The sequence below is a fragment of the Hemitrygon akajei genome, chromosome 14 (genome assembly GCF_048418815.1).
Source record: "Hemitrygon akajei chromosome 14, sHemAka1.3, whole genome shotgun sequence".
NCBI classification, from domain to species: domain Eukaryota; kingdom Metazoa; phylum Chordata; class Chondrichthyes; order Myliobatiformes; family Dasyatidae; genus Hemitrygon; species Hemitrygon akajei.
The window spans coordinates 62,403,691-62,430,036 of record NC_133137.1 but is presented as its reverse complement, the minus strand read 5'-3'; the positions used below and the strand labels follow the sequence as shown (position 1 = coordinate 62,430,036).

The 26,346-nt window shown below is 43.2% G+C and overlaps 1 protein-coding gene and 1 long non-coding RNA gene across 2 annotated transcripts in view; one reads left to right on the top strand and one right to left on the bottom strand.

Annotated features, from left to right (window-relative positions):
- Positions 1-26,346, top strand: part of cd9a (CD9 molecule a) — a 55,627-nt gene that overhangs the window by 25,354 nt on the left and 3,927 nt on the right. Inside the window, exons 2-4 of the mRNA XM_073066228.1 lie at positions 4,154-4,256; positions 17,566-17,663; positions 21,497-21,571. Of these exons, the coding sequence (XP_072922329.1) occupies positions 4,154-4,256; positions 17,566-17,663; positions 21,497-21,571 (276 nt within the window). The remainder of the gene's footprint in view (positions 1-4,153; positions 4,257-17,565; positions 17,664-21,496; positions 21,572-26,346) is intronic.
- LOC140738634 (uncharacterized) lies at positions 1,084-26,346 on the bottom strand. Its single transcript, XR_012101413.1, has 3 exons — positions 26,254-26,346; positions 5,138-5,216; positions 1,084-1,562 (listed from the first exon to the last, which is right to left on the bottom strand). It is a non-coding gene; the product is annotated as an uncharacterized lncRNA (long non-coding RNA).

The window sequence follows — 26,346 nt, the reverse complement described above, 5'->3', positions numbered from 1 at the left end:
TGATAGCTCATTCCACGTTCTCATGACTCTCTGAGTGAAGAGATACTGATAATCAGAAGTTTCAGCAAATTGAAGCCTGAGATGGTGGGTTTGTCGCATGTGAAGATTAAATTAAATTCTCAAATTTGGGGGAAAAAATGAGTGGTGGATCATAAATATGAGATTCTGCAGATGCTGGAAATCCAGTGCAACAGTCACACATGATGCTGGAGGAACTCAGCAGGTCAGGCAGCATCTATGGAAATGATAGTCAATATTTCAGGCTGTGACCTTTCTTCAGGACTGGAAAGGAAGGGGAAAGATGCCAGAATAAAAAGGTTGTGGGGGGTGGGGGGAGAGGGAGGATAGCTAGAAAGTGATGGGTGAAGCCAGTTGGGTAGGAAAGATAAAGGGCTGGAGAGGAAGGAATCTGACAGGAGAGTGAGTGGTGTTTATGTTAAACACACGTCATTCCTCTTCATAGCAGTGTCTTAGACTAAGTATTGGCTAGCCTTGTAGATTTGAAATGGGAAGATTTTTTTTTAACTGGGAGTTCTGAACCATTTGGAATTTCTGTATTCCGATGGACTCTGGGGGCTTAATGACTGTATTTTCCAGACGGGTGGGTAGGTATATTATTGAATGTTGATAAACATGGGGTTAGTGCAGCAAATTGGCGCTGGGCTAAAGAGAGCAGCTGAATTTATGAGTAGCAATGTCAACACCAAGAGCTGAATGGCAAGGTCCAGCTTTGTGTTTTTATTGTTGTTAAATTCCAGTCCAATTCATTCACTTTCTTTGTACAATTTTGTAGAGGAAGATGAACCAAAAGCTCAGATGGTCTCTTTAGTTATGAAATAAGATGAAATTCAGAAGTACATTTAATGTCAGGGAAATGTATACAATATACATCCTGAAGTGCTTTTTCTTTGCAATCATCCAAGAAAACAGAGGAGTACACCAAAGAATGAATGACAGATGTTAGAACCCCAAAGTTCCCCCCCCCACCACAACTCCCCTCCCTCCTGTGCAAAAGTGGCAGCAAGCAACGATCCCCCCTTCCCCCCCCCCCCCCACTGGCAAAAAAAAAGCATCAGCACCCGTCACTGAGCACTCCACTATGAGCAAAGCATCAGTAAAGACACAGACTTGCACTACGTTGTTCACCCGGCATTTGACATACCACAGGCTCTCTCTCCCACTAATAAAGGAGAAAGAGATGTCTCCATTTCACAGCAAGAGGGGAGTCATAACAAACATTTTGCTGGTTTACGATGTTAAAAATCCGTTGCGTTGCTTTTTTTCGAGCACTGTGCCCAAAGCTCTCGGGTCTCTGGGCACAGAGCCGTCGATCTTCCGACTCCCCCGACGACACACGGATCTCCTGCCGTGACACCGACCTTCGAGCCGCCTGTCTCCAGAGCCCTGAGATCCTAGGCCTCCAAAGGTGAGCTGAACTCTTAGGCCGAGCAAGCCCTTGGCGTGCCAAACACCAGCTGGTTGTGAAACCCTGAGAGCGGGTCCCATTCCCTCAAAGAACAGTAGTCAGCATGTAACTCCAGGTCGGGGTCTTCAAAAGAACCCTGAAAGGGAAAAATAGACATATTAAAGCTAGAAACAGAGCTGCTTCCAAAGATGTAAGCAAAGGAGTCACCGTTAGGTGCCGTTGACCCTCCTAAGCTCTGCCTTAAATTGAGATTTTTTAAATAAATGCTATACAAGTCACTCAGTTTTATTTTGGAATATGTAGCTTGAATGGAGGGGGGAGGAATTTGGGCAGCCAGATCATGAGAAGATTACATCAAATGTGTAGATTACGTACAACACAGTTTTATATCAGTGAGTCATTGATGATTGATAATTGAAATGGTGGAAATAGTGTTAAGTGCTAAACTATACACGATCTTTTTATTAAGCAGTGTACATGGAGTAGGTCCTTTCAGCCCCTTGAGCCATGCTGCCCCAGCAACACCCTACAAAACCTATTAACCCTAACCTAATCACAGGACAATTTATAATGACCAGTTTTAACCTACCCAGTACGTCTTTGGACTGTGGGAGTAAACCGGAGGCCCCAGAGAAAACCAACACGTTCCATGGGGAGGACGTACAGAGACTCCACATAGAACAGTGCCAGAGATTGAATTCAAACTTGGAAACCCCCTGAGTTGTAATAACATCGTGCTAACTGCTACACTACCATGGGAAAATAAGGATCTGGCTGTCTCATGCATGTTCTCTGTAATCTTCAAGAGAGTGCTGGTTTTGATTTACTGGCTGCTGTGGGACTGCAGGATTCTTCTGCTGGGTGGGGTATGTGACATTTCAGTGAACGATGTTGTAATGTGGGGTGGATCTCTTGACTAATGAGTAATTTTGTCATCCAGTGATGTATATCTGCCTATGCAGCAAATACTAAAGCAGAATAATTACCATTTCTGCCGCTTGGGCATTATTACATTTTATTTACTCTTGTTCTGACTCTTTCTCATCTTGTCTTGCCTCTTATTTGTCTGCATGTGGCCTGGGTTGCTATTTTGTTATTCTTTGCTAAGATAATGGTGGTTCTCTTCCTGACTTAATTAGTTCCTTAGCAATACAAGATGCTGGAGGAGCTCAGCGGGTCAGGTAGCATCCATGGAAAAGAACAAACAGTCAACATTTCAGGCCATAAGCCTTTTTCAGGATTGAGAAGGAAGGGTCTTTTCCCATCTTTCCCTTACTCTCCCACCTTTTAATTCTGGCATTCTCCCTTGCCTTTCCAGTGTAATGCCCTGGTTCATATTCTTACTGTTATGCTGATTGTATTTCATTTAGCAGTTCTTTAAGAGCAGTCTATTCTGTTATCACCTTGTTTGGGTTAATGTTGAAGATAAGAGATGAGGAGAAATGTGCCCTCCATTAGAATGGTCAAATTAAGGGGAGGTTTTTCTGGTGCGGGACACCAAGGTTGGGCTAGGGGCTTTTGGTCGAGAAGAGATGAAGAGGGAATACGCAGGAGAGAAGAGGTTGTAGGATACGATCCGGAGTGGAACCGTGATTTGATGAAGCCTGGGGTGAGATCGTTTGAGGATTGATGACTATAGAGAAACTTTGAGCTCCAACTTGTGCACATTTGACTGTTTTATTAAAATGTGCCCTTTTGTTTGTTCTTTTCTTTACTAGCCCTTCAGTCAAATTAAAATTCATAAACTTAATCTTTTATTCGTATGTGGTGTACTATCTGTTATAAATTACACAGCATCCACACGAACAGGTGTGGGTTAAGGAGCACCTCAACTCTCACGAGTTTGGCGGGGCCGAGGGTTGTCTTCCCTAGACTTGCACAGCCAAGGATACCGGGGGGGGGTTTGACCAGTTTCAAAGAAGGGTCTCGGCTTGAAACACCAACCGTTGGTTCTTTTTCATGGATGCTGCCTGGCCTGCTGAGCTCCTCCAGCATTTAGTTTGTATTGCTTTGGATTTCCAGCATCTGCAAGCTTTCTTGTCTTTTATTTTTTTCCTTGCCCCTTCTCTTCAGCCTTGATATCTCATTTTTGTCAGGTTTTCTTGTCCCTGTATACAATTTTCAGTGTTCTCTATTGCTGTTGTACATTGTTGGTCACTCTTGTTAACTTAGTGCATTGAATTTGTTAATTTAATGGACTATATTACTTTTAGAAAAAAATAAGTTCCTCCCCCATGCCTTGTTTAGTGCATCAGGCAGCAATCTTGCCATTTCTTTAACATTTGTTTCACGAGGCAGAGTTGCTAGCTTGGCACTCAACCCAGCACAGATAGAAGGCGTGCAAGGAGCTGGCCAGATTTGAACCCGGCGCCACTCGTCAGCGCAGATACCGCTACACAATCGGCAATAGACTGTATTACTTAAGGCATTAGAAAATGTGCAGGAGCTTAAAAAATGAGCTCAGGTTGACTGCAAGTCTACCTGCAAGTATGAAAGCACTTGCAATGTATTATATATTCTTTAAATGGATTCCTCATGGAGATCTATTATCTTATTTGTTTAATTTCCTGTTGAAAAGCAAACAGAAGGCAAGAGTTTTCTACTGCACTGCTCACCAGCTTTTTATTTCATCTCCTTTAAAGAGAAGGGATAAATTATTTGCAGACTGGCAAGTTCAGTGCTAAAACTTTTTTGGACATATGACTCAATATTATTTCTCCTCTTCAGCTTGCAGGTCTTGCAGTTTTGGCAGTTGGATTATGGCTTCGTTTTGATCAATCAACAAAGCACATATTTGAGTTGGAAGACCAGCCTTCTACATTCTACACAGGTAAGATGGCGAAGCTTGAGGCAGTGAGGTTAGAGTAGGGTTCATCCACACTCACAAGAAGCTGCTGGTTATCAAGAGCAGCAAGTACTGCGGGTCGACACCACAGGTGTGTGGTTAGATAGTGGCAGAGCTGCAGTTGTCGTACACCATGTTGCGGCATGTTTCTGCCGTGCAGGGAAGAAGGCGTCACTGCAAGTGCAGGGAGCGTGGTCCATTGGTCAGTGCGGATAGTTGTCTTGGACATTTTTTGTTCTGATCGCAAGATTCTGCTACGTACTGGTAATGTAGAATACTGTGAGTCCAATTCACTGGTTCTTTGGTGAGACTGACAGTGGGGGAGCTGCGTGGCCTTGGCTGTGGCGTAGACCAGGGCCTCATTCACATCTTGGGGGTTGCCTTTTGTGGCTGCCGGGAAAGAAGTTATCAAGGTTGGCTGGATTCCACGCTGCGTTGGGGGCTCGCCCCTCCTGTTGGTGCTGCTCTCCATGCTTGCTCGGAAGACAAGCTGGACTGCGACTGGCTGCATCTGCACTGCATGATACGAGGAACCGCTGTGGGCTGTTTCTTGCTGAAACATGGCTCAGGGCAACATCCATGCACCATCAGTCTCTAGGCCAAGACACTCAGAAACTTGGGCTATTTTATTTTTGTAAGCTGGGGAAAAATACATACGCAGGACAACAAATACTTTTTTGGGTCTTAAATTCCTTTATCTGTTTTAGATGTTTTATTGCAGAAAGAGGGTATCAAAATAAATTTTTAAAAAACTGTTCCTACTATTACAATCCCAGTTTAACTTCAGATTCTTTTTTTAAAAAAAAGCAATACACCAACCCTGTATCTTATACAAAACATCAAAAATAAGAACAAGTACATCTCACCTTAACTCACATTTGGCACACATGTGCTTAACTTCCAAACACGTAGGCTTGACCTTGAAATGAGTTCTCCTTGCTCACACTACATTAACACAGATTAACACATTCCTGTTACTTGGTTACATTCACATTCAGTCATGAAAACAATAAAGACAAATACATTTTTACAATATATTGCTTGTAGTTGAATTACTAAAAAGACTAACCTAGTAGGCTGATTAAGGAGCTTCACAATCACACTATTCAAGTGTCAATCAATTTTACTCGTGAAAATCTAAAGCATCCGCATGTAAAACATGTCAAATTACTGATATTCTAGACTTATAAACAAGTATAAATGAGTTTACATGGATATTATCAAATATTATTCGCCTTTCCTTGCCCAACCTGGGAAAAGCATTTGAACATCGTCCTTTCAAGAACATGGCAACTCTTCGTTCTACTCCACCCGTGCAAAATGACATCACCGTTTTCTCTTAAAGGCACAGGCAGCTATTTTAGCATTGCCAAGGTGAATATATCAGTGCATTTTAACAATAAAAAGAGATCGTCAGTGGTCACCTGGTTACACTATATATATTTTTGTAAATTTTTTTCCTGCTATTTTTATATATGTGCTGCGTGTGACTGTTGGCGTTGCATTTTGCACCTTGGCCCCAAAGGAACGTTGCTTTGTATGGCTGCATTCGTGTATGTGGTTGAGTGACAATTCAACCTGAACTTGATTTCTAATGTGTAAAATTTCACAGGACGTAGGAAGCTAATTTTTCTGGTGAAGTAACTAATTAGTTGGCTGTTTGGGGAGACCAAATCTAAAAGGTGCTTATGAGGCTCTAGGATAGGGAGGGATATGGACCTTGTGTAGGCAGAGGGACTCATTTAGTTGGGTGTTAAATTGCTAGCTTAATTAGTTTGGGCCTTTTCCCGGGCTGTATTATCCTGCATTCTAAAATGGTAAAATTGAATAGTACACTGATATTTCTATCCTTGAATCAATTATTAAGTGCTGCAAGTCTGAAAAGATTTTTAGGTTAGCTAAAATTCACTTAAAGGAATGAACTCCAAAGTAAAAACTCCACTGGAATTGCGAGGAATAGATAGAGTGGATAGCCAATGCCCCTTCCCCAGGGCGCTGCCGCTCAATACAAGAGGGCATGGCTTTAAGCTAAGGGGTGGGAAGTTCAAGGGGGATATTAGAGGAAGGCTTTTCACTCAGAGAGTGGTTGGTGTGTAGAATGCACTGCCTGAGTCAGTGGTGGAGGCAGAAACACTAGTGAAATTTAAGAGACTACTAGACAGGTATTTGGAGGAATTTAAGGTGGGGGGGTCATATGGGAGGCAGGGTTTAAGGGTTGGCACCGCTGGTTTGGAAAATGAACTGTTGATTAAAACTAATTCTGAAAGTCATTCAAGGCAAAAGTATATCATGCTTCAGCTCGTTTGGGAGTACTCCAAATTGATGCTGTCTTTGAAGCTTAAACTATGTATTAGGAGTTTACACTGGAAAAATGGGGGAGATGAATAATTTTCTAAAAAAACACAAAATGCTGGCAGAACTCAGCAGGCCAGACAGCATCTATGGGAGGAGGTAATAACGACGTTTCAGGCCGAAACCCTTCATCAGGAGTGAAGTAACATTGGATGGTCGAGGGGGGATAAGAAGTGGGGGGAGGGATAAAGTAGAGAGCTGGGAAGTGATAGGCTGGAGGGAAATGGGCTAGGGGGAAGATAATTATCTACCTAGGCGGGAGGTAAGGTATTGCTCCATCGACCTGCGTGTGGCATCATCTGCTAATACATCAGCACATTCCTTGAGCACACGTCCAGGGATATTGTCGGGACTTCCCACTTTTTGTGGATTGACCCTAGCAAGGGTCCTCCGTGTGTGTTCTGAATCAGTGATTGGAGCTGGCTGGTCAGATGGTAAGTAGGGACTGGCCCTCCCTCTTGCTGTAGTGTTTGATGCTTCGAAGCGTGCAAAGAAATTGTTGAGCCTGTCTGGAAGAGAGGCGTCATTGTCATCAGTTTTCTGCCTGATCTTGTAGTCTGCCAGAGCTTGAATTCCCTGCCACATCCGTCTGGTGTCACCTGTGTCACAGAAGTGTCCATGTATTTTGCCCGCGTAGGCCCATTTCGCTTTCCTGATCCCTAGTGAAAGCGCAGACCTGGCTGAGCGAAGCGCACTCCTGTCCCCCGATCTGTAGGCTGTGTCACGGGCCTTCAGTAGCGAACGCACCTCTGGTGTCATCCATGGCTTTTTATAACCACGTGCGGTGAAGGTTTTCATCACAGTGACATCCTCCGTGCATTTGGCTGTGTAGCTGATTACTGCCTCAGCATACTACTCAATGTATGTATGGTCATCATAGGAGGCTGCTGTCTTGAATATGGCCCAGTCTGTGTGCAAAAAACAGGCTTGTAGTGCTGAGGCTGCTCCTTTTGGCCAGACCCTTATCTGTCTTCTCTGCTCTCACACGTTTAAGCAGTGGTTTATATGCTGGTGTTAACATGACTGATATGTGCTCAGAGTGGACAAGATGGGGGCAGGGGGCTGCTTTGTATGCCTGTGGTGTGTTTGTATAAACCAAGTCCAGTGTGTTGTCTCCCCTGGTTTTGAAATCCACATATTGCAGGAATTTGGGGAACACAGTCTTTAAGCTGGTGTGGTTTAAGTCCCCAGCAATCACCACAAAGCTGTCAGGATGTGTAGTCAGTAGCTCACTGATGGCTTCATGTAGGCCTCCCAGTGCTTCGTTAGCATTAGCCTCAGCATTGGCACTGGGAGCTACGTAAACAGCTGCTACAAGCATGATGGCGAATTCCCTCGGCAGATAGAACGGCCGGCATTTCACAATGAGAAATCCAGCCAGAGATGAGCAGTGTTTAGCAGCTACTATAGCGTTTGCACACCAGTCTCTGTTGATGTAGCTACACAGATCCCCTCCCCGGCTCTTACCGGAGCTAGCTGCCTCTCTGTCAGCACGAAACGCTGCCATTCCCTCTAGCTGTAGTTGTCTGATATGTTGTCGTGGAGCCAGGAATCCGTGAAAACATACACACAGCAGTTTTTAAACTTCTTGCGTGTTTCTCTCAGCAGATGCAGCTCATCCAGCTTGTTGTTGATGGAGCGGACATTTGAGAGCAGGAGGGATGGTACCACTGGCCTGGTGGGGTTAGCTTTTAGCCTGGCATGGATGCCGGCCCTCTTACCCCTCCTCTGTCTTCTCTCACAGCGCTTTCACTTCCTCCTCCCTCGGGAAGCAGCCGGCTTGGTAGCGGATAGTAGTCCGTAGCGGCGTAAACTGTCCATGTCACACCAGAACTCGTCAGTTTTTCCGACATAGTTTGCCCTGATGTTAACAAGCATATTCCGACTGTATGTTATGCGTCTAGGACAAACAGAACAAACACTAGATACACTCATTGATGTTGCCTCAGTATAGTTTTGTGGGGCATGTGCCTGCACACTGACTGTAGGGCAGTGACTGGCCACATCCTGAGGTGTCTCACATCACTTACTATTGGACAGGAAGGAAGCCATTTTATCCCTCCCCTTGCATTACTACTCAGCTGTCCCTAATGTGAAGATTCCTCCAAGGGTGTTAAGCTTGACAGCGGTCGCTAGTTTGTTCCAATAAATGAATCTTTGGGCTAGGGAGTGCCACTTGCAGCTGGGCAGATGAAAGGTCACAGCTACCCTTCACATCCAGTGACGGGATCTAGGTAGTCTGTCAACACGTGTTAGTTGCAGCCAGAGGTCCACACACTGGTTGTTACCCAGGATGTAGACCTGGGCCGCACATCTCTGTGTTGAGTGACCATACCATTCACCACCCCCAACACCATCCCTCACAAGCAGCCATTCCACGCTGAGTTACTGGTGAATCACTGGGGCCAGAGAGCCAGCAAAATGCAGGGGGTCACACCAGGTGCCCAGTGCCCCTGCTTGCAGTCCGAACAATATTCTTTGAGAAAGGATATGTACCTGTGAGTATTTGATCTAGAGCATCAAGACAATAACTAGGAGGGACAGGAATGAGATCTTAGACACACAGAAGTTTGAAAAAAACATAATTTAAATCTGGTAAATATAATTTAAAGGTGATTTAAAGTGACTATGTGCAAGAGAAGAAAACTGGATGGGTTATGTGAGGAATTGGTGTAGAGTGGTAGGAAGGACATGTATCTGATGGTGATATTGTATCTCATAGAACAATACCCTTACAGCAAGGCAAACTAGCATCATTCCTGATACTGAATTATCCATGGCTGTGGTGCCTCCTGGTACAGTTGGAGATATCTCCAAAGTGGACCCATTGTCTTTTATCTCCCAACAATTTCTTTTGATTCCACTCTGTGTCAATTAACTCTGCAAACTCCCAACTTATTGTTGCTGCTGAAACTTTGAGCACAATGAAGAACCAAATGGACATATTGTTGCTTATTACACGCAGCTGTCCTTCTGGTACTGGCCTGCACAGCCTTGTCCAGCCAACTTTGGCAGACAGCAGCAGTATATATGCAAGGTTGTCTTAACCCTTGTCTTGCCATGTCACCAGTGTTACTTTATACAAAGTTCCCTTACCAAAGGCAGCCCAATAAACCCATACTTCCCTTTTTACCTGCCGCGATTCCAGTCACCAGGTGGAAGGTTAGTGTTCTTCAGTACTCTATGGCAATTCCATTGGTAGATCTTCAAATGTTCATACATATTTTTAAACAGGATAATCAAGATCACAAGACATAGGAGCAAAATTAAACCATTCATCCTCTTGCCGTCTGTTCCACTATTCAATCATGGATGATTTATTTTCCTTCTCCATCCCATTCTCCTGCCTCTCCCTATAACCTTTGACACCTTACTAATCAAGAGCTTATCAATCTTTGCTTTAAATATATCCTTTGACTTTGCCTTCCAAGCCCCCTGAGGCAATGAATTCCAGAGATTCATCACCCTCTGGTTAAAGAAGTTCATCCTTACCTGGGTTTTAAAAAGGATGTCATTGTATTCTGAGTTTATGCCCTCTGGTCTGAGACTCTCCCACTATTGGAAACGTCCTCCCCATATCATAAATAAAGTGGATGAGCTTAGAGCGTGGATCAGCATTTGGAGCTCTGATGTTGTGGCCATTACATAGACTTGAATGGAGCAGGGGGCAGGAATGGCTACTTCAAGTGCCAGGCTTGTTTCAGAAAGGATAGGGAGGGAGGCAAAAGAGGTGGGGGCGTGACACTGCTGATCAGAGATAGTGTCACGGCTGCAGAAAAGGAGGAAGTCATGGAAGGGGTTGTCTACGGAGTCTGTAGGTGGAAGTTAGGAATAGGAAGGGGTCAGTAACTCTACTGGGTGTTTTTTATAGAACACCCAATAATAACAGGGACATCGAGGAGCAGATAGGGAAACAGATTCTAGAAAGGAGTAATAATAACAAGGTTGTTGTAGTGGGAGATTTTAATTTCCCAAATATTGATTGGCATCTGCCCAGATTGAGGGGTTTAGTTGGGGTGGAGTTTGTTAGGTGTGTTCAGGAAGGTTTCTTGACACAATATGTAGATAAGCCTACAAGAGGAGAGGCTGTACTTGAACTGGTATTGGAAAATGAACCTGGTCAGATGTCAGGTCTCTCAGTGGGAGTGCATTTTTGAGATAGTAATAACAATTCTATCTCCTTTACCATAGCATTGGAGAGGGATAGGAGCAGACAAGTTATGGAAACGTTTAATTGCAGTAAGGGGAAATATGAGGCTATCAGGCAGGAACTGGGAAGCATAAATTGGAAACAGATGTTCACAGGGAAACGTATGGAAGAAATGTGGCAAATGTTCAGGGGATATTTGCGTGTGGTTCTAAGTAGGTAAGTTCCAATGATACATGGAAAGGATGATAGGGTACAAGATCTGTGGTGTACAAAGGCTGTTGTAAATCTAGTCAAGAAGAGCTTACGAAAGCTTCCAAAAGCTAGGCAGTGATAGGAACCTAGAAGATTATAAGGCTAGCAGGAAGGAGCTTAAGAATGAAATTAGGAGAGCCAGAAGGGGCCATGAGAAGGCCTTGGCAGTCAGGATTAAGGAAAGCCCCAAGGAATTCTGCAAGTATGTAAGGAGCCAGAGGACAAGATGTGAGAGAATAGGACCAATCAAGTGTGACAGTGGAAAAGTGTGTATTGAACTGGAGGAGATAGCAGAAATACTTAATACTTTGCTTCAGTATTCACTACGGAAAAGGATCTTGGTTTATTGCAGGGTTTACTTGCAGTGGGCTGAAAAGCTGGAGAATGTAGATATTAAGGAAGAGGATGTACTGGAGCTTTTGGAAAGCATCAAGTTGGATAAGTCACCGGGACCAGACGGGATGTACCCCAGGCTACTGTGGGAAGCAAGGGAGGAGATTGCTGAGCCTCTGGCAATGATCTTTGCATCATCAATGAGGATGGGACAGGTTCCAGAGGATTAAAGGGTTGCAGATGTTGTTCCCTTGTTCAAGAAAGGGAGTAGAGACAGCGCATGAAATTATAGTCCAGTGAGTCTTACTTCAGTGGATGGTAAGTTGATGGAGAAGGTCCTGAGAGGCAGGATTTATGAACATTTGGAGAAGCATAATATGATTAGGAATAGTCAGCATGGCTTTGTCAAAGGCAGATCATGCCTTACAAGCCTGATTGAATTTTTTGAGGATGTGACTAAAGATATTGAAGAAGGTAGAGCCATAGATGTAGTTTATATGGATTTTAGCAAGGCACTTGATGAGGTACTCCATGCAAGGCTTATTGAGAAAGTAAGGAGGCATGGGATCCAAGGGGACATTATTTTGTGGATCCAGTATTGGCTTGCCCACAGAAGGCAAAGAGTGGTTGTAGATGGGTCATATTCTGCACGGAGGCCGGTGACCAGTGGTGTGCCTCGGATCTGTTCTGGGACCCCTACTCTTTGTGATTTTTTTATAAATGACCTGGATGAGGAAGTGGAGGGATGGGTTAGTAAATTTTCTGATGACACAAAGGTTGGGGGTTTTGTGGATAGTGTGGAGGGTTGTCAGAGGTTTCAATGGGATATAGATAGGATGCAAAACTGGGCTGAGAAGTGGCAGATGGAGTTCAACCCAGATAAGTGTGAGGTTGTTCTTTTTGGTAGGTCAAATATGATGGCAGAATATAGTATTAATGGTAAGACTCCTGGCATTGTGGAGGATCAGAGGGATCTTGGGGTCCAAGTCCATAAGACACTCAAAGCTGCTGCAGAAATTGATTCTGTGGTTAAGAAGGCATACGGTGCATTGGCCTTCATCAATTGTGGAATTGAATTTAGGAGCCGAGAGGTAATGTTGCAGCTAAATAGGACCCTGGTCAGACCCCACTTGGAGTACTGTGCTCAATTCTGATTGCCTCACTACAGGAAGGATGTGGAAACCATAGAAAAAGTACAGAGGAAATTTACAAGGATGTTGCCTGGATTGGGGAGCATGCCTTATGAGGATAGGTTGAGTGAACTCGGCTTTTTTTCCTTGGAGTGACAGAGGATGAGAGGTGACCTGATAGAGGTGTACAAGATGATGAGAGACATTGATCATGTGGATAGTCAGAGGCTTTTCCCCGGGGCTGAAATGGCTAGCATGAGAAGACGTCGTTTTAAGGTGCTTGGAAATAGGTACAGAGGAGATGTCAGGGGTAAGTTTTTTTACACAGGGAGTAGTGAGTGCATGGAATGGGCTGCTGGCAGTGGTGGTGGGGGTGGAAACGATAGGGTCTTTTAAGAGACTCCTGGATGGCTACATGGAGATTAGAAAAAGAGAGGGCAATGTGTAAAGCCTAGGTAGTTCTAGGTAGGGACATGTTCGGCACTGCTTTGTAGGCCGAAGGGCCTGTATTGTGCTGTATGTTTTCTGTTTCTATGTCAACTCTATCTTGGCTTATCAATATTCACTAGTTTTCAATGAAATTTCTCTCCCCCCCCCCCCCCCCCCCCATCATTCTTCTAAATTCCAGTAAGTACAGGGCCAGAGCCATCAAATGCTCCTTTTCCAATGCTGGCACCTCCTTTCCTAACAAAAGGGCCCAAAATTGCTTACTATATTCCAAAGATTGCCTGGACAATACTTTTTAAAGCTGCAGCATTACATCCTTTCTTTTATTTTCAAGCCTTCTGGAAATAATGCTAACATTGCATTTGCCTTCCTTGCTACTGAATCAGCTTCTAAGTTAGCTTTAGGGAATCCTGCACTAGGGCTCCTTTGCACCTCTGATTTCTGAATTTGCTCCTCATTTAGAAAATGTTTGTCTTTATTGCTTCTATCAAAGTGCATGATCATATACTTCCCTACATCATATTCTATCTGCCTCTTCTTCGCCATTCTCCTAATCTGAGGACTACCTGCTCTCGCCTATCTTTGTATCATCTATACTTGGCTGCAAAGCCTCAAATTCTTCATCCAGATCATGATCATACAATGTGTGAAGTAATGAACCCAACACCAAACACTACTAGCCACCAGCAACCAAACAGGAAAAGTCCCCTTTTATTCCCTTTCTTTGCCTCTGATATTCAGCTAATCTTATGCCTATGCTGATATTTTTTTTCTGTATGAACAGGGTATACAGAGGCATACCATGGTATTTTGGTGCGCATGACTATAATGCACCAATATCTTTCATACACTAAAAGATAAACTCATACTCTCTCAATCTGCTTCACTGTGGTCCTTGCACCTTATTTGCCTACCTGACCTGATATTCCTCTGTAACAAAAACATTATAATCTGCATTCTTTAACTTCCTAAATGTAATTATGTGTGGCATGATCTGCCTGCTCTTTATTGTGACATTGATAAAACCAATAGCTCAAAATCCTTGAAACTGTTACTAAACAGCACAATGAACCATTAGATATTGCACAAACTACCTCAGCTCATGTTTGAAGTATACACAATCATGCACTTCCCTACGTTGTGTTCCATCTGCCCATTCCCCTGAACACTATTCATTGCTAGCAACCACCATCTTCAGGGCTTTATGAACTGTTAACTACAGCCGTATGGCACCTGCATTTTGAGTTTGATTTGTTTAAAGACCTCTTATTTAAATTGACCAGGCAGCCTACTGGGAAGTTCAGGCACCTGTTTTCTACTTCACATTAACACTAATTTGACACTTGATGTGAAAGTCTAGGTGTACATGCTTGAATTTCAGCTGAATTCTATATAATCTGTGTTTAGACAAAGTTACTAATTAACTTTTCCAGTGAGATGATGAGTTTGAAAGCGGTAACTGCAACTTCGCATTTTTGTATGAATCACTTATTATATCTAAGTGTACGGGTGTAGTTTTCCATCAAATAACAAGATGTAGAAAGCAAGCAATTTAATCAACTGATCTGTAGCTGGAGATTAATCTGATTTCAGTCTTTTCACCAGAAAACACTTAAAATTACAACATCAGAAACCAAACAATGTGCTACTTGCAGAATGTACATCTGTGTTCGAAATACAAATTACTATTGTCTGCTGCTGTAAACGATTAACATTTTCCACAATGCCATCCTTCATGTACATTACCATCTCCTGTTCTTTGTAAAAGGCAGCCCTGTTTGACATATCATTGCTGTTAACGTCAACAACAAGCCCTCAAAATGTCATCAAGGTTAAGTCTCACCGTACGAAGAAACAACTGCAATTTCAGCCTTGCACAAAACTTTTAAAATAAAGACCACTGCTTCGATGTATTTAAAAGGATATAGCTAGTAATTTGTGTTTGCCAAACTCATGGTGCTGGAGCACTCAGAGCATGCTTTTGGTGTGCTGTTGTTTTCCAGCCATTTTCTTCCTGACAGAATGTCTGACGTACTCAAAATTCCTATGTTTGTTTGCAATCCTGGTTGCTCCACTGAAGTAATTAGTCTCTACTCTGCCACTTAAATGACCTTGTCGTTCTTCCAACCACAATGAATCAGATTGTACATCCTTTAATTTGCCTGCCTCCTCTACTCATTTCCCCACTCTGCACCCTCCAATATTGATTTGACCAATCTGCAATCTTCCATATACCCAAATCCAATTTTACAGCAGAGCAGCTGCCCCAAATTAATTAGAAGGGTTTACCATACATATTTTCTTCTTGCCTGAAAACAAAATATTTGACCGCTACTAACCCTTGTCACTCCCAAAATTTTGTTTCAGTTACTTCAGCCAAGATTATAGCCACCCTGACAGATTCATTTGCCCATGATCAAAGAACTGTCAATTCTGTTACTTGCATGATTCCCTCAACCATCCTCTGAGTTACCTCAAGCCATCATAATTGTCATAATGTTACTATAATCACTATCTCAGTACAGTAACACTTTAACCACTTTGCTCTATAATGGACGTTTTTGTTTAATTGTGAAATACAGACTGGTTACAGTGGGCTAGAAGCTGTTCTTGAGCCTGATGGGAGGTGCTATCAAGTTCATGTATCTTATGCCCAATTGGAGAAGAAAGAGTGATGGGAATGGGAGGGGGTCCTTGATTTTTGTTAGCAGCCTTCCGGTGGGAAGTGTAGACAATCAATAGTCTGGGTTGTATTCACATCTCTGCAATTACTCATCTTGGCCAAGCAATTCCTATCCCAAAATGTGATGCATCAAAAACAATTGGTAAAGTCATGGTGGAAATGTTGAATTTCCTTCCCCTCCTCTGGTGAGCCTTTTCAGCTATAGCATCCATGTAGCTGGAACAGGACAAATTGATGGTGGTACTAACACCTTGGACTTTGGCATTCTCAAGCACCTCGCACCAGTGATACAGGTGGGGGTGTACTCCATGCCATTTCCTGAAGTTAATGACTAGCTCCTTTGTTTTGCTGATAGTGAGGGAAAGATTGTTGTCGTGTCACCGTGCCAGTCGGCTGTCAAAGGTAATTGTACAGGAGGGGGTGGTGCCTTTCTTTACTGATAGAAATCTGTTGGTCAAATAATCAAGGATCCCAATGCTGAGCCCTTGGTTTAGGAATCTTGGCCTGAAATTTTTACTGTTCATTTCCCACCATAAAAGCAGTCTAATTTTGTGTGTGTGTGTGTGTCTCTGCAGATTTCCAACATTTGCAGTTTCTAGGAGTTTGGAGATCTGGTTATTTGAGATTGTTATTGGAGGTAGAACATCAGACAATAATGGGGTTCTTATGTATACCTAATGACAATAACACTTGGAAGTAGTGCTACTGTGACTCAAATACTTCCTCTTCTTAGACCATAAGACATAGGAACAGATTTAGACCATTTCGCCCATTGAGTCTGCCCCACTATTCAATCATGTCTGATCCTTTTTTTCTTCTCTCCTCCTCAATCCCACTCACAAGATCACAAGACACCCCGGCCTTCTCCCCATAACTTTTGATGTCATGTCCAATCAAGAGCCTATCAGTCTCTGCCTTAAATACACCCAATGACCTGGCCTCAAGCAATCATGACAGCTGCATGTGTCAACAAGAATGAGGCTGTGCCCTCTTGTCCTTGACTCTCCCACCATGAGAAACATCCTCTCTACATCTACGTTGTTTAGGCCTTCCAACATTCGAAAGGTTTCAATGAGATCCACCCCTCATCCTTCTAAATTCCAGCAAGTACAGACCCAGAGCCATCAAACCTTCCTCATATGATAACCCTTTCATTCCTGGAATCATCCTTGTGAACCTCCTCTGGACCCTCTCCAGTGCCAGCAAATCTCTTCTAAGATGAGGAGCCCAAAACTATTCACAATACTCAAGGTGAGGCCGCACCAGTGCCTTATAAAGCCACAGCATCACATCCCTGCTCTTGTATTCTGGACCTCTTGAACTGAATGCTAATATTGCATTTGTCTTCCTCAGCACCGACTCTACCTGCAAGCTAACCTTTAGGGTGTTCTGCACAAGGGCTCCCAAGTCCCTTTGCATCTCAGGTTTTTGGATTTTACCCCCGTTTAGAAAATAGTCCTCACATTTATTTCTACTACCAAAGTGCATGACCATGAAACTTCCAACATTATAATTCATTTGCCACTTTCTTGTCCATTCTCCTAACTTGTCTAAGTCCTTCTGCATCCTACCTATTTGCTCAACACTACCTGCCCCTCCACCAATCTTTGTATCATCTGCAAACTTGGCAACAAAGCCATCTATTTCATCATCTAAATCATTTACATACAGCATAAAAAGAAGTGGTCCCAACACCGACTGCTGCAGAACACCACTAGTCACTGGCAGCCAACCAGAAAAGGATCCTTTTATTCCCACTCACTGTCTACTTCCAATCAGGCAGTGCTCTGACCATGTTAGTAACTTTCCTGCAATACCACAAGCTCTTAACTTGATAAGCAGCCTCATGTGTGGGACCTTGTCAAAGGCCTTTTGAAAGTCCAAGTATACAACATCCACTGCATCCCCTTTATCTATCCTACTTGTATTCTTCTCTTCTTCTTGTAGGTGTCTATATTTTGATTGGAGCTGGTGCGTTGATGACAGTTGTTGGGTTCCTAGGATGCTGTGGAGCAATTCAAGAATCTACCTGCATGCTTGGCTGTGTGAGTAGAACATTTACACTTTACATTTCTACCTCTCTCCTATGACCAGAGACATTCTTATAGGAGTTATTTTAAAGATGCATATGCAAATGAAATGCTAGAAAATAAAGTTGTCAGTGTTTTCTCTTTTTAATTTTTTAGATGGTGTGTCAAAACCAGAGCTTGAAGTTCTATTTGTCTAGTATCTATTGCATAGGCATTCCACTTGCATACTTGAGAGTGAGAAGACCAAGGCTTAGAAATGTTGAAATGTGCTTCGTGCTTTGCTAATCAAAATCTTTATCTGCTAACCATATTGCTATTTGTTGTAATGTGAACAAAGTTTAGAGACATAGCTGGTAGCTATGAAGTAGTCTCTTATTCAATGAAAACGAGCAGCAGGCATCATATTGAGATGCTTCCAGAGGAAGAGACTTGCTTGACTCAGCATTTCGTGTCATTTTATATGCTAAAGATCAAAGGGCAATTCTATATTTACAATTTATCCACAATGCTTCTTTGGATTACATATAATTTTCACAGCTCCTTCTTTGGACCCACTTTCCAGACACCCAAAATGAACATTAATTACCTTTATTTTCAACTAACTGCTGTTCACAGCTCTGGGAACCTTTTGTCTGGAGCTGCGTTTTAAATTTAATCTACAGGCCATGCTCAGGTCTAAAGATTAGTTTCTGCAGTTAATATTTTGTTGTAATCTCTCAAGTCCAGAATATGACCGAACACTACTAAACTTCCCACTGCATGTTGTGGAATTGATGAGAGTGAGTGAATCTAATGACAATGAATCACTAATATTGGCAACTGCTCTCTTCTTTAGAGTTCCTCTGGGAGTCAGATTAACATCAATAGCTCCCTGGGTACCGTTGGCTTTCTGGTTCAGTTATTGAATGACCAAATCTAGATGTGTAATTAAAGTATTGCTGCCAAGATGATTCTTTAGATGGCTGTTAAAACAGCTTGACCATATAGATATTAAGGAAGAGGATGTGCTGGAGCTTTTGGAAAGCATCAAGTTGGATAAGTCACTGGGACCAGATGAGATGTACCCCAGGCTACTGTGGGAGGCAAGGGAGGAGATTGCTGAGCCTCTGGTGATGATCTTTGCATCATCAATGGGGATGGGAGAGGTTCCAGAGGATTGAAGGGTTGCAGATGTTGTTCCCTTATTTAAGAAAGGGAGTAGTGATACCCCAGGAAATTATAGACCAGTGAGTCTTATTTCAGTGGTTGGTAAGTTGATGAAGAAGATCCTGAGAGGCAGGAGTTATGAATATTTGGAGAGGTATAATATGATTACGAATAGTCAGCATAGCTTTGAAAAGGGCAGGTCATGCCATACGAGCCTCATTGAATTTTATGATGATGTGACTGAACATATTGATGAAGGAAGAGCAGTAGATGTAGTGTATATGGATTTCAGCAAGGCATTTGATATGGTACCCCATGCAAGGTTTAATGAGAAAGTAAGGAGGCATGGGATCCAAGGGGACATTGCTTTGTGGACCCAGAACTGGCTTGCCCTCAGAAGGCAAAGAGTGGTTGTAGATGGGTCATATTCTGCATGGAAGTCGGTGACCAGTGGGGTGCCTCACGGATCTCTACTGGGACCCCTATTCTGTGATTTTTATAAATGACCTGGATGAGGAAGTGGAGTGATGGGTTAGTAAACTTTCTGATGACACAAAGGTTGGGGGTGTTGTGGATAGTGTGGAGGGCTGTCAGAGGTTACAGCGAGACATTGATAGGATGCAAAACTGGACTTAGAAGTGGCAGATGGAGTTCAACCCAGATAAGTGTCAGGTGGTTCATTTTGGTAGATCAAATATGATGGCAGAATATAGTATTAATGGTAAGACTCTTGGCAGTGTGGAGGATCAGAGGGATCTTGGGGTCCGAGTCCATTGGACACTCAAAGCTTCTGCACAGGTTGACTCTGTGGTTAAGAAGGCGTACGTTGCATTGGCCTTCATAATCATCGGATTGAGTTTGGGAGCCGAGGGGTAATGTTGCAGCTATATAGGACCCTGATCAGAACTTGGAGTTCTGTGCTCCGTTCTGGTCACCTCTCTACAGGAAGGATGTAGAAACCATAGAAAGGACACATAAGAGATTTACAAGGATGTTGCCTGGATTGGGGAGCATGCCTCATGAAAATAGGTTGAGGCCTTTTCTCCTTGGAGTGAAAGAGAATGAGAGGTGACCTGATAGAGGTGTATAAGATGATGAGAGGCATTGATCGTGTGGATAGTCAGAGGCTTTTTTTCCAGGACTGAAATGGCTAGCTCGAGAGGGCACAGTTTTAAGGTGCTTGGAAGTAGGTGTTGTGTGAATGAGATCACTGGAGAGAGTTACTGGTTGATGCAAAGCAGTTTCCTTATTCGATAAAACAAGATACAGCAGGCATCATATGGAGACGCTTTTGGTGGAAGGGTCTGCTGGCCCAGTGTGGGGCTTGATATTTATTTGCTACACACAAAGGGCAATTCCATATTTACAAAGTATAGACAATGCTTTCTATTGAAGCTACATACAAACTTCACACCTTCTGATTCCCATCCATTCCACAGTCGCCAGCAGCATCTGGACTGGGATCCACAGCTTTTAGGAAAAGCATTGTTCTAAATTAAATCCACAATACATCATCAAGGAACCAAAGACTGATAGCCAAAGCCGTTTGCTAAATGTAAATGACCTAAACCCAAAAATCACTCTAACAGTAGGTATAGAGGAGATGTCGGGGTTAAGTTTTTTTTACGCAGAGTGTGGTGAGTGCGTGGAATAGGCTGCTGGCAATGGTGGTGGAGGCGAATACGATAGAGTCTTCTAAGAGATAGTTACATGGAGCTTAGAAAAATAGAGGGCTATGGGTAACCCTAGATAATTTCAAAGGTAAGGATATGGTCGGCACAGCTTTGTGGGCCAAAGGGCTTGTATTCTGCTGTATGTTTTCTATGTTTTTAGGTGCTTTTAGTCTGTCACTTGTGAACAGTTCATGGTGATATGGCCTAAGAACAAAATAGACCCAATGTGGTTTCATCAGTAGAAAGTATACTGAGTTTGAGAATTAGCTCATGGGAATTGCAAGTATACCGAGAGGGCTTAGATGGGCTGTCTTCCACTCCTAAGAGCCTGAGGAATGGAAGCAGGAAGCTGCTTTATTACCAGCATGTTTCCTTCTTGCACCTAAGCTCCTAAGTAACCGGTCTTACTAATCCTGTATTGTGGTTCCTATGTGTTTATCTTAAGACAAAAAAAAAGTCTCTGCAGTGTGAGAAACTCCTTAATGTGATGAATATTCGTTAAGAAATCTTTCATTGCTTTGCACCTGACTCCCAATGAGTAACATCTGGGCTGATGAGTGAGGACAGGGAGAAGGTGGGGTTGACTAGCCACGGGATATTTTTATTAATGAGCATTTTAATACAACTGATCTTAATAAATCTTGATTTTCAATTAGCAGTCTGATAACATTTTATTGAAATTAAATTTCTCACCAGCATTATTTTAGGAGATACAAGCCAAGAAAAAAAGAACTGGTGAATTTATTCTTTAATTTTAGTGTTGTATGGTTTCATATCAGCAACATGAAAATGTGGGATATTCATTAGGTGATTCGATATGACGCACTTGTGAATTGAAGTAGGATGTGAGAATGTCCTTTAAAGAGTCAGTCCATTATGGTCATGACAGGGCCTGACTCGACTGGTACATACAGTGGTTTACCATTAAAGCTTTGCTTTAAGTGTATTCATCACTCAAATTAATTACTTTTTTCAATTAAACTGATTTTTGAATTAATATAGTTCATAGTTTACAATCTTCTATTTCAGTTCTTCGTGTTCCTTCTGGTCATATTTGCAGTCGAAATTGCAGCTGGAATATGGGGATTTTTGAATAAAGATAAGGTAGGTACTAAAGAATTGAGCTTTAACATTTCTTGGCCATCCATTTTCATTGGCACTTCCAGGTCAAATGTTTTCTGCTTCCTCTACCTTACCAGAACAATGCAGCTTGTTCCTGTTTTGGGCATGTGCTAGTGTTTGGTTCCCACACCCAAACAATCTGATGTGCCTCCAGCTAAAATTAATGAGACTGGAAAGGTATACGAGTAGTATGTATGCATTGCCAATCAAAGTGCTCCTCAGTTGGGGTTTGTGTAGACTAGTGGTCGTCAGCTTGTTGATCGCGATCGACTAGTCGATCTTTGAGACTTTCCCAGTAGATCCCGAAAATAAAAATAAATACACAAATACTGTTGAGAGATTGTTTCTGGGTTGCGGGGTTTTAGGTCTGTTCTTTCTGCCCAGTGCACATGCGCATAGCTCCCCGCACTACATAGTGTACTTCAGTGGTCCCCAACAACCGGGCCGCGAGGAAACAATACGAGTCAGTTGCACATTTCCTCATTCCCTGTCACGCCCACTGTTGAACTTGAACCCACACGAGGTCATCAGTTGCCTAAACACAGTGACACCCTCGCGCCCGTGTTCGCCTCGTGCGGCCGGTGGGAACCGCCGATGCTACTGGCCCGGAGTGCGGACAGATGGGCACCGCCTCTAAACCTGTTTAGCACACCGAATGTTCGTGGGGAATCTGGTGCTAAAATATTCGCAGATGACCTAATTTGGGCTCAAGGTTTCGTAAGTATCAGAGCAGCTACCTCGCTGCGATCTACTGAAACAATCTTTTGTAGGCCAATAGATCCTACAAGAAGCACGGGCCTGTTGCTCTCCTCACTCAGCCGCTGGTTCTGTCCAGACTGCGACCGCCGCGGCCCTAGTACGAGGACTTCCGGCCCTGACCTTGTCCTCTCACCCCACCCACAACCAGCCGCACCTGGCCAGGGCATCTGGCGGTAGGCGGGCAGAGGCTGCAGTTTGGGCCCGGGAGGCTGTCTAATGAGGCAACGAAGCACTCAAAACTGCTTCAGTACCCTGAGTCCAAGAACCCTGCGCTTAAAGACGAACCCACTGAGTTTTTCCAGCGGAAAAAACGTGAGCAGCACGGGACAGCAGCTAAGTGCCGAGAGCCATGAAAACTAAATTGCAGAATAGACTGGACATATGGAACCTGCTTCGAGTATCACTGTATTCCCGTTGTGCTTAACACCTGCAAGAATATTGTCAATGTTAAACCGGTCCACGGTGCAAAAAAGGGTGCGTACCCCTGGTGTTTATGCATTATTTCTACTTCCGGATTACAGGGTTTTACTTCCAGTCTTTCTGCCCCAGCGCACGTGCATGTAACTAATCAATTTGGAGTCGATCTCGCCTTTCACTGAGGCCAAGGTAGGGGATGTTGGGCTTAAAAAGATTGGTGGCCGCTAGTGTAGACAGTAGACTATTGGTTGGAACTGAATTTGGAGCCGGGCATCAGTCATCATTAGAAAACTTCAAATCCTTTGGTGATTCTTCATCTATCTTCTCATTGGTCTTTGGATCCAATGAGAAAATACATTGTTACATGGAAAACAAAAATGTTCTTCTGTTTATAAATTTTCTGTTTGCTAAGGACCTTTGTTTTCCCTGATGTTCCTCTCCACATACTTATTTAATGGTCCTGGCTCCAACTCTCCGTATTCAATGTCGCTACTGTGGCCACAACATCCCAACTCCCTCCACCATTATTGAGAGTGTCTACATGCCAGATGGCATATGTGTGTGTGCCCACTTGTGTGAGAACACTAATGCTAATGAAGCACAGGCTCATCTTCCTGGTCACACCAGCTGTTGTTGGGTCAGCACCTTGCTGTGGTTGCAAAGTTATTCCACATTACAAGATATCATGGACAGGCAGTTATCACTCCATGATATGAAGTTCAGGATGTGTAATGCCAGAATCAACATGAGCAGTTCCTCCAGTGGTGAACCTGGACCCCATTCTGTCACATTAGCTCAGAATCTCAAATGCTTTGTTATCCCCAATTGAGTGGGGCAGTTTGGACAGGAGGTAGCAGGTTAAAAGTGGATACAACACTTAAAAGGGTAAACCAGAAGAGGAATGCCATTTTTAATCTCTTGTAGAGAAGGTGCACACATTCTGACCTTTTAATCACTAAAACAGAACCAACATGGGCAGTAGTGGTTACAGTCTAAGTCTGAAAGCTTCTGTGGAATCAAGAAGGACTTGAAGTGGAGTGTAAGTAAGGGAAAGGAGGGAAAAAGATTGTTCCTCAACCAAAAGGGAAGCAAACTAAGCCTGAACAAACACAGCCGTCTATGGACATGATCAGGAGGAAGGGCTAAGAGAGACTGTTTTTATTTTGACAATATACTTGGTGCAGAGTCTCTGCATAAGGAGTGCTCTGTTTCATCAGAATAACAAAACATGAATTCATGGCAAGATCGCTGATCAAAATGATGGCTCTTGCATTTTAATACAGTTGATCTTGATTTTCAATGAGCAGTCCGATAACATTTTATTGTAATTAAATTTCTCACCGGCATTATTTTAGGAGATACAAGCCGGGGGGGTGGGGGGGGGGGGGCGAGAAAACATCATCCACGTGTTGGCGGAAGAGGAAAAGACCAGGGAATCTTAAGATGCCTTAATTATGGTCATATTCAAATAAGCAATGGGTCTAACTGGGTTGCACTGTGAATTCCTCTGATCAGCCTCCTCATAGTCTGGGCTGTTCCCCTAGTTACAGTGTGGATTATGTCCGTCACAGTAGGCATAATCAAAGAAAGAAACGGGGTGCTTTATCATCCATGATATATGGCATCCTTCAGTCTCTCAAACTTTTGACTTCCAGGATCAGGCGGAATTGTGAAATATCTAACACAAAATTCATGACAAACTGAGCAGCTGTAATCCCTGCACCCCCACCTTCCCCTACAAGTGAGTGGCCCACAGCAGAGAGTGGGTTAATGCTCTGGGAAGTTGACATTGATAGAACTTAGTACAGGCTCTCACTCCATGATATTGTGCCACCTTTTAACCTGCTCAATCTAACCCTTCCCTCTCCCATTGCCTTCCATTTTTTTTTCATCCATGTGCCTATCTAAAAGTCTCTTAATTGTCCCTTACCACCACCTCTAGCAGGATGTTTCCCACATCTACCAACCTACCACTCTGTTTAAAGAAAATAATCTCCCCCATATGTCCCTCCGATCATCATAAAATTATGCCCCCTCATATTAGCCATTTTTGCCCTGAGAAAAAGGTGCTTGCTGTCTACTCTATCCATGCCTCGCATAAACTTACACACCTCTTTCAAGTTACCTCGCATCCTCTGCACAAAATCAAAAATCCCAAGCTCACTCAAACTATTGCACATCCTGAACTTCTTGTCATGGAGAGAAAATTGCCTGTCCATGATTTCTTGTAATGTAGAATAATTTTGCAACCAGAGCAAGGTGCTGACCCAACAGCTGGTGTGACCAGGAAGATGAGTCTGTGCTTCATAGGCATTAATGTTCTCACACAAGTGGGCACGCACACATATAAGACATTCTCTCTAGTTTGGGTAGCATCCTTGTAAATATCCTCTGCACCCTCTCTAATGCTTCCACATCCCTCCTGTAATGAAATAGATGATCAGAACTGAACACAGTACTCCAAGTGTGGTCTAACTAGAGTTTTATAGAGCTGCAACATTACCTCCTGATTCTAGAACATAACCCCTCAAGTAATGAATGCTGACACATCATATGCCACTTTAACCCCCCCCCCCCCCCCACCACCCCATCAAATTGCGTAGTAACTTTAAGGAATCTATGGAAATGGATACATGCCATTAACATTGTAGTCTGTCTTCAAGTTCTGCCTTCCAAAGTGCATCACTTCACACTTTTCTAGATTTACCTCAATCTGCTACTTCTCAGCCCAGCTCTGCATCCTCTCAATGTCCCTTTGTATCTCATCCAAGTCATTTATACAAATTGCAAAAAGCACGATTCCCAGAACAGATCCCTGTGGAATACCACTAGTCACTATCCTCTGTCTTCTGTAGGCAAGTTTGGATTCTATGCCTCCTGTCATTCTGTATGAGCCTACTGTGGGGAACCTTGTCATATGCCTTACTGAAATCCATATGCACCACATCCACTGCTCAGCCTTCATCAGTTGTTTTGTCACTTCCTCAAATAATTCAGTCAGGCTTGTGAGGTACGACTGGCCCCTCACAAAGCCATTGACCATCCCTAATTAGACTATGCTTCACCAAATGCTTGTAAATCCTGTCTCTAAGAATCCTGTCCAGTAGTTTACCCACCTCTTAAGTAAGAGTCACTGGTCTAAAAATTTTCAGGATTATTCCTATTACCTTGAAGAAAGGAATAACATTTGTCATCCTCTTCTGGTGCTGCGCTTGTGGCCAGTGATGACACAAAGGTCATCGCAAAGGCACTGCAATCTCTTCCGTCACTTCCTGTTCTTAAACTTCTTCCTGGCTACCTTGTAACTTAAGATTTATAATTGCAGCAAATTCACAGGAAGGGTAAGTGAACCAACATCAGTATCCTCTGCCAGGCCTCTAGCCAGTAACGTGCTATGAGCTGTGTTGAGTAGGCTATGTCATTTGTATTTTTGATACCAGCTTCCACCATAGACACTTCTGTTCTGAGCTCTGTTGGAATGTCATTACCTGGTAGACAAAGGAAAAGATTTAAAGATGTGCTTGCTCACGTTTCCCAGGAAATGCAGCATCTCCACTAATTCCCGGAAGCTTTAGCCCATG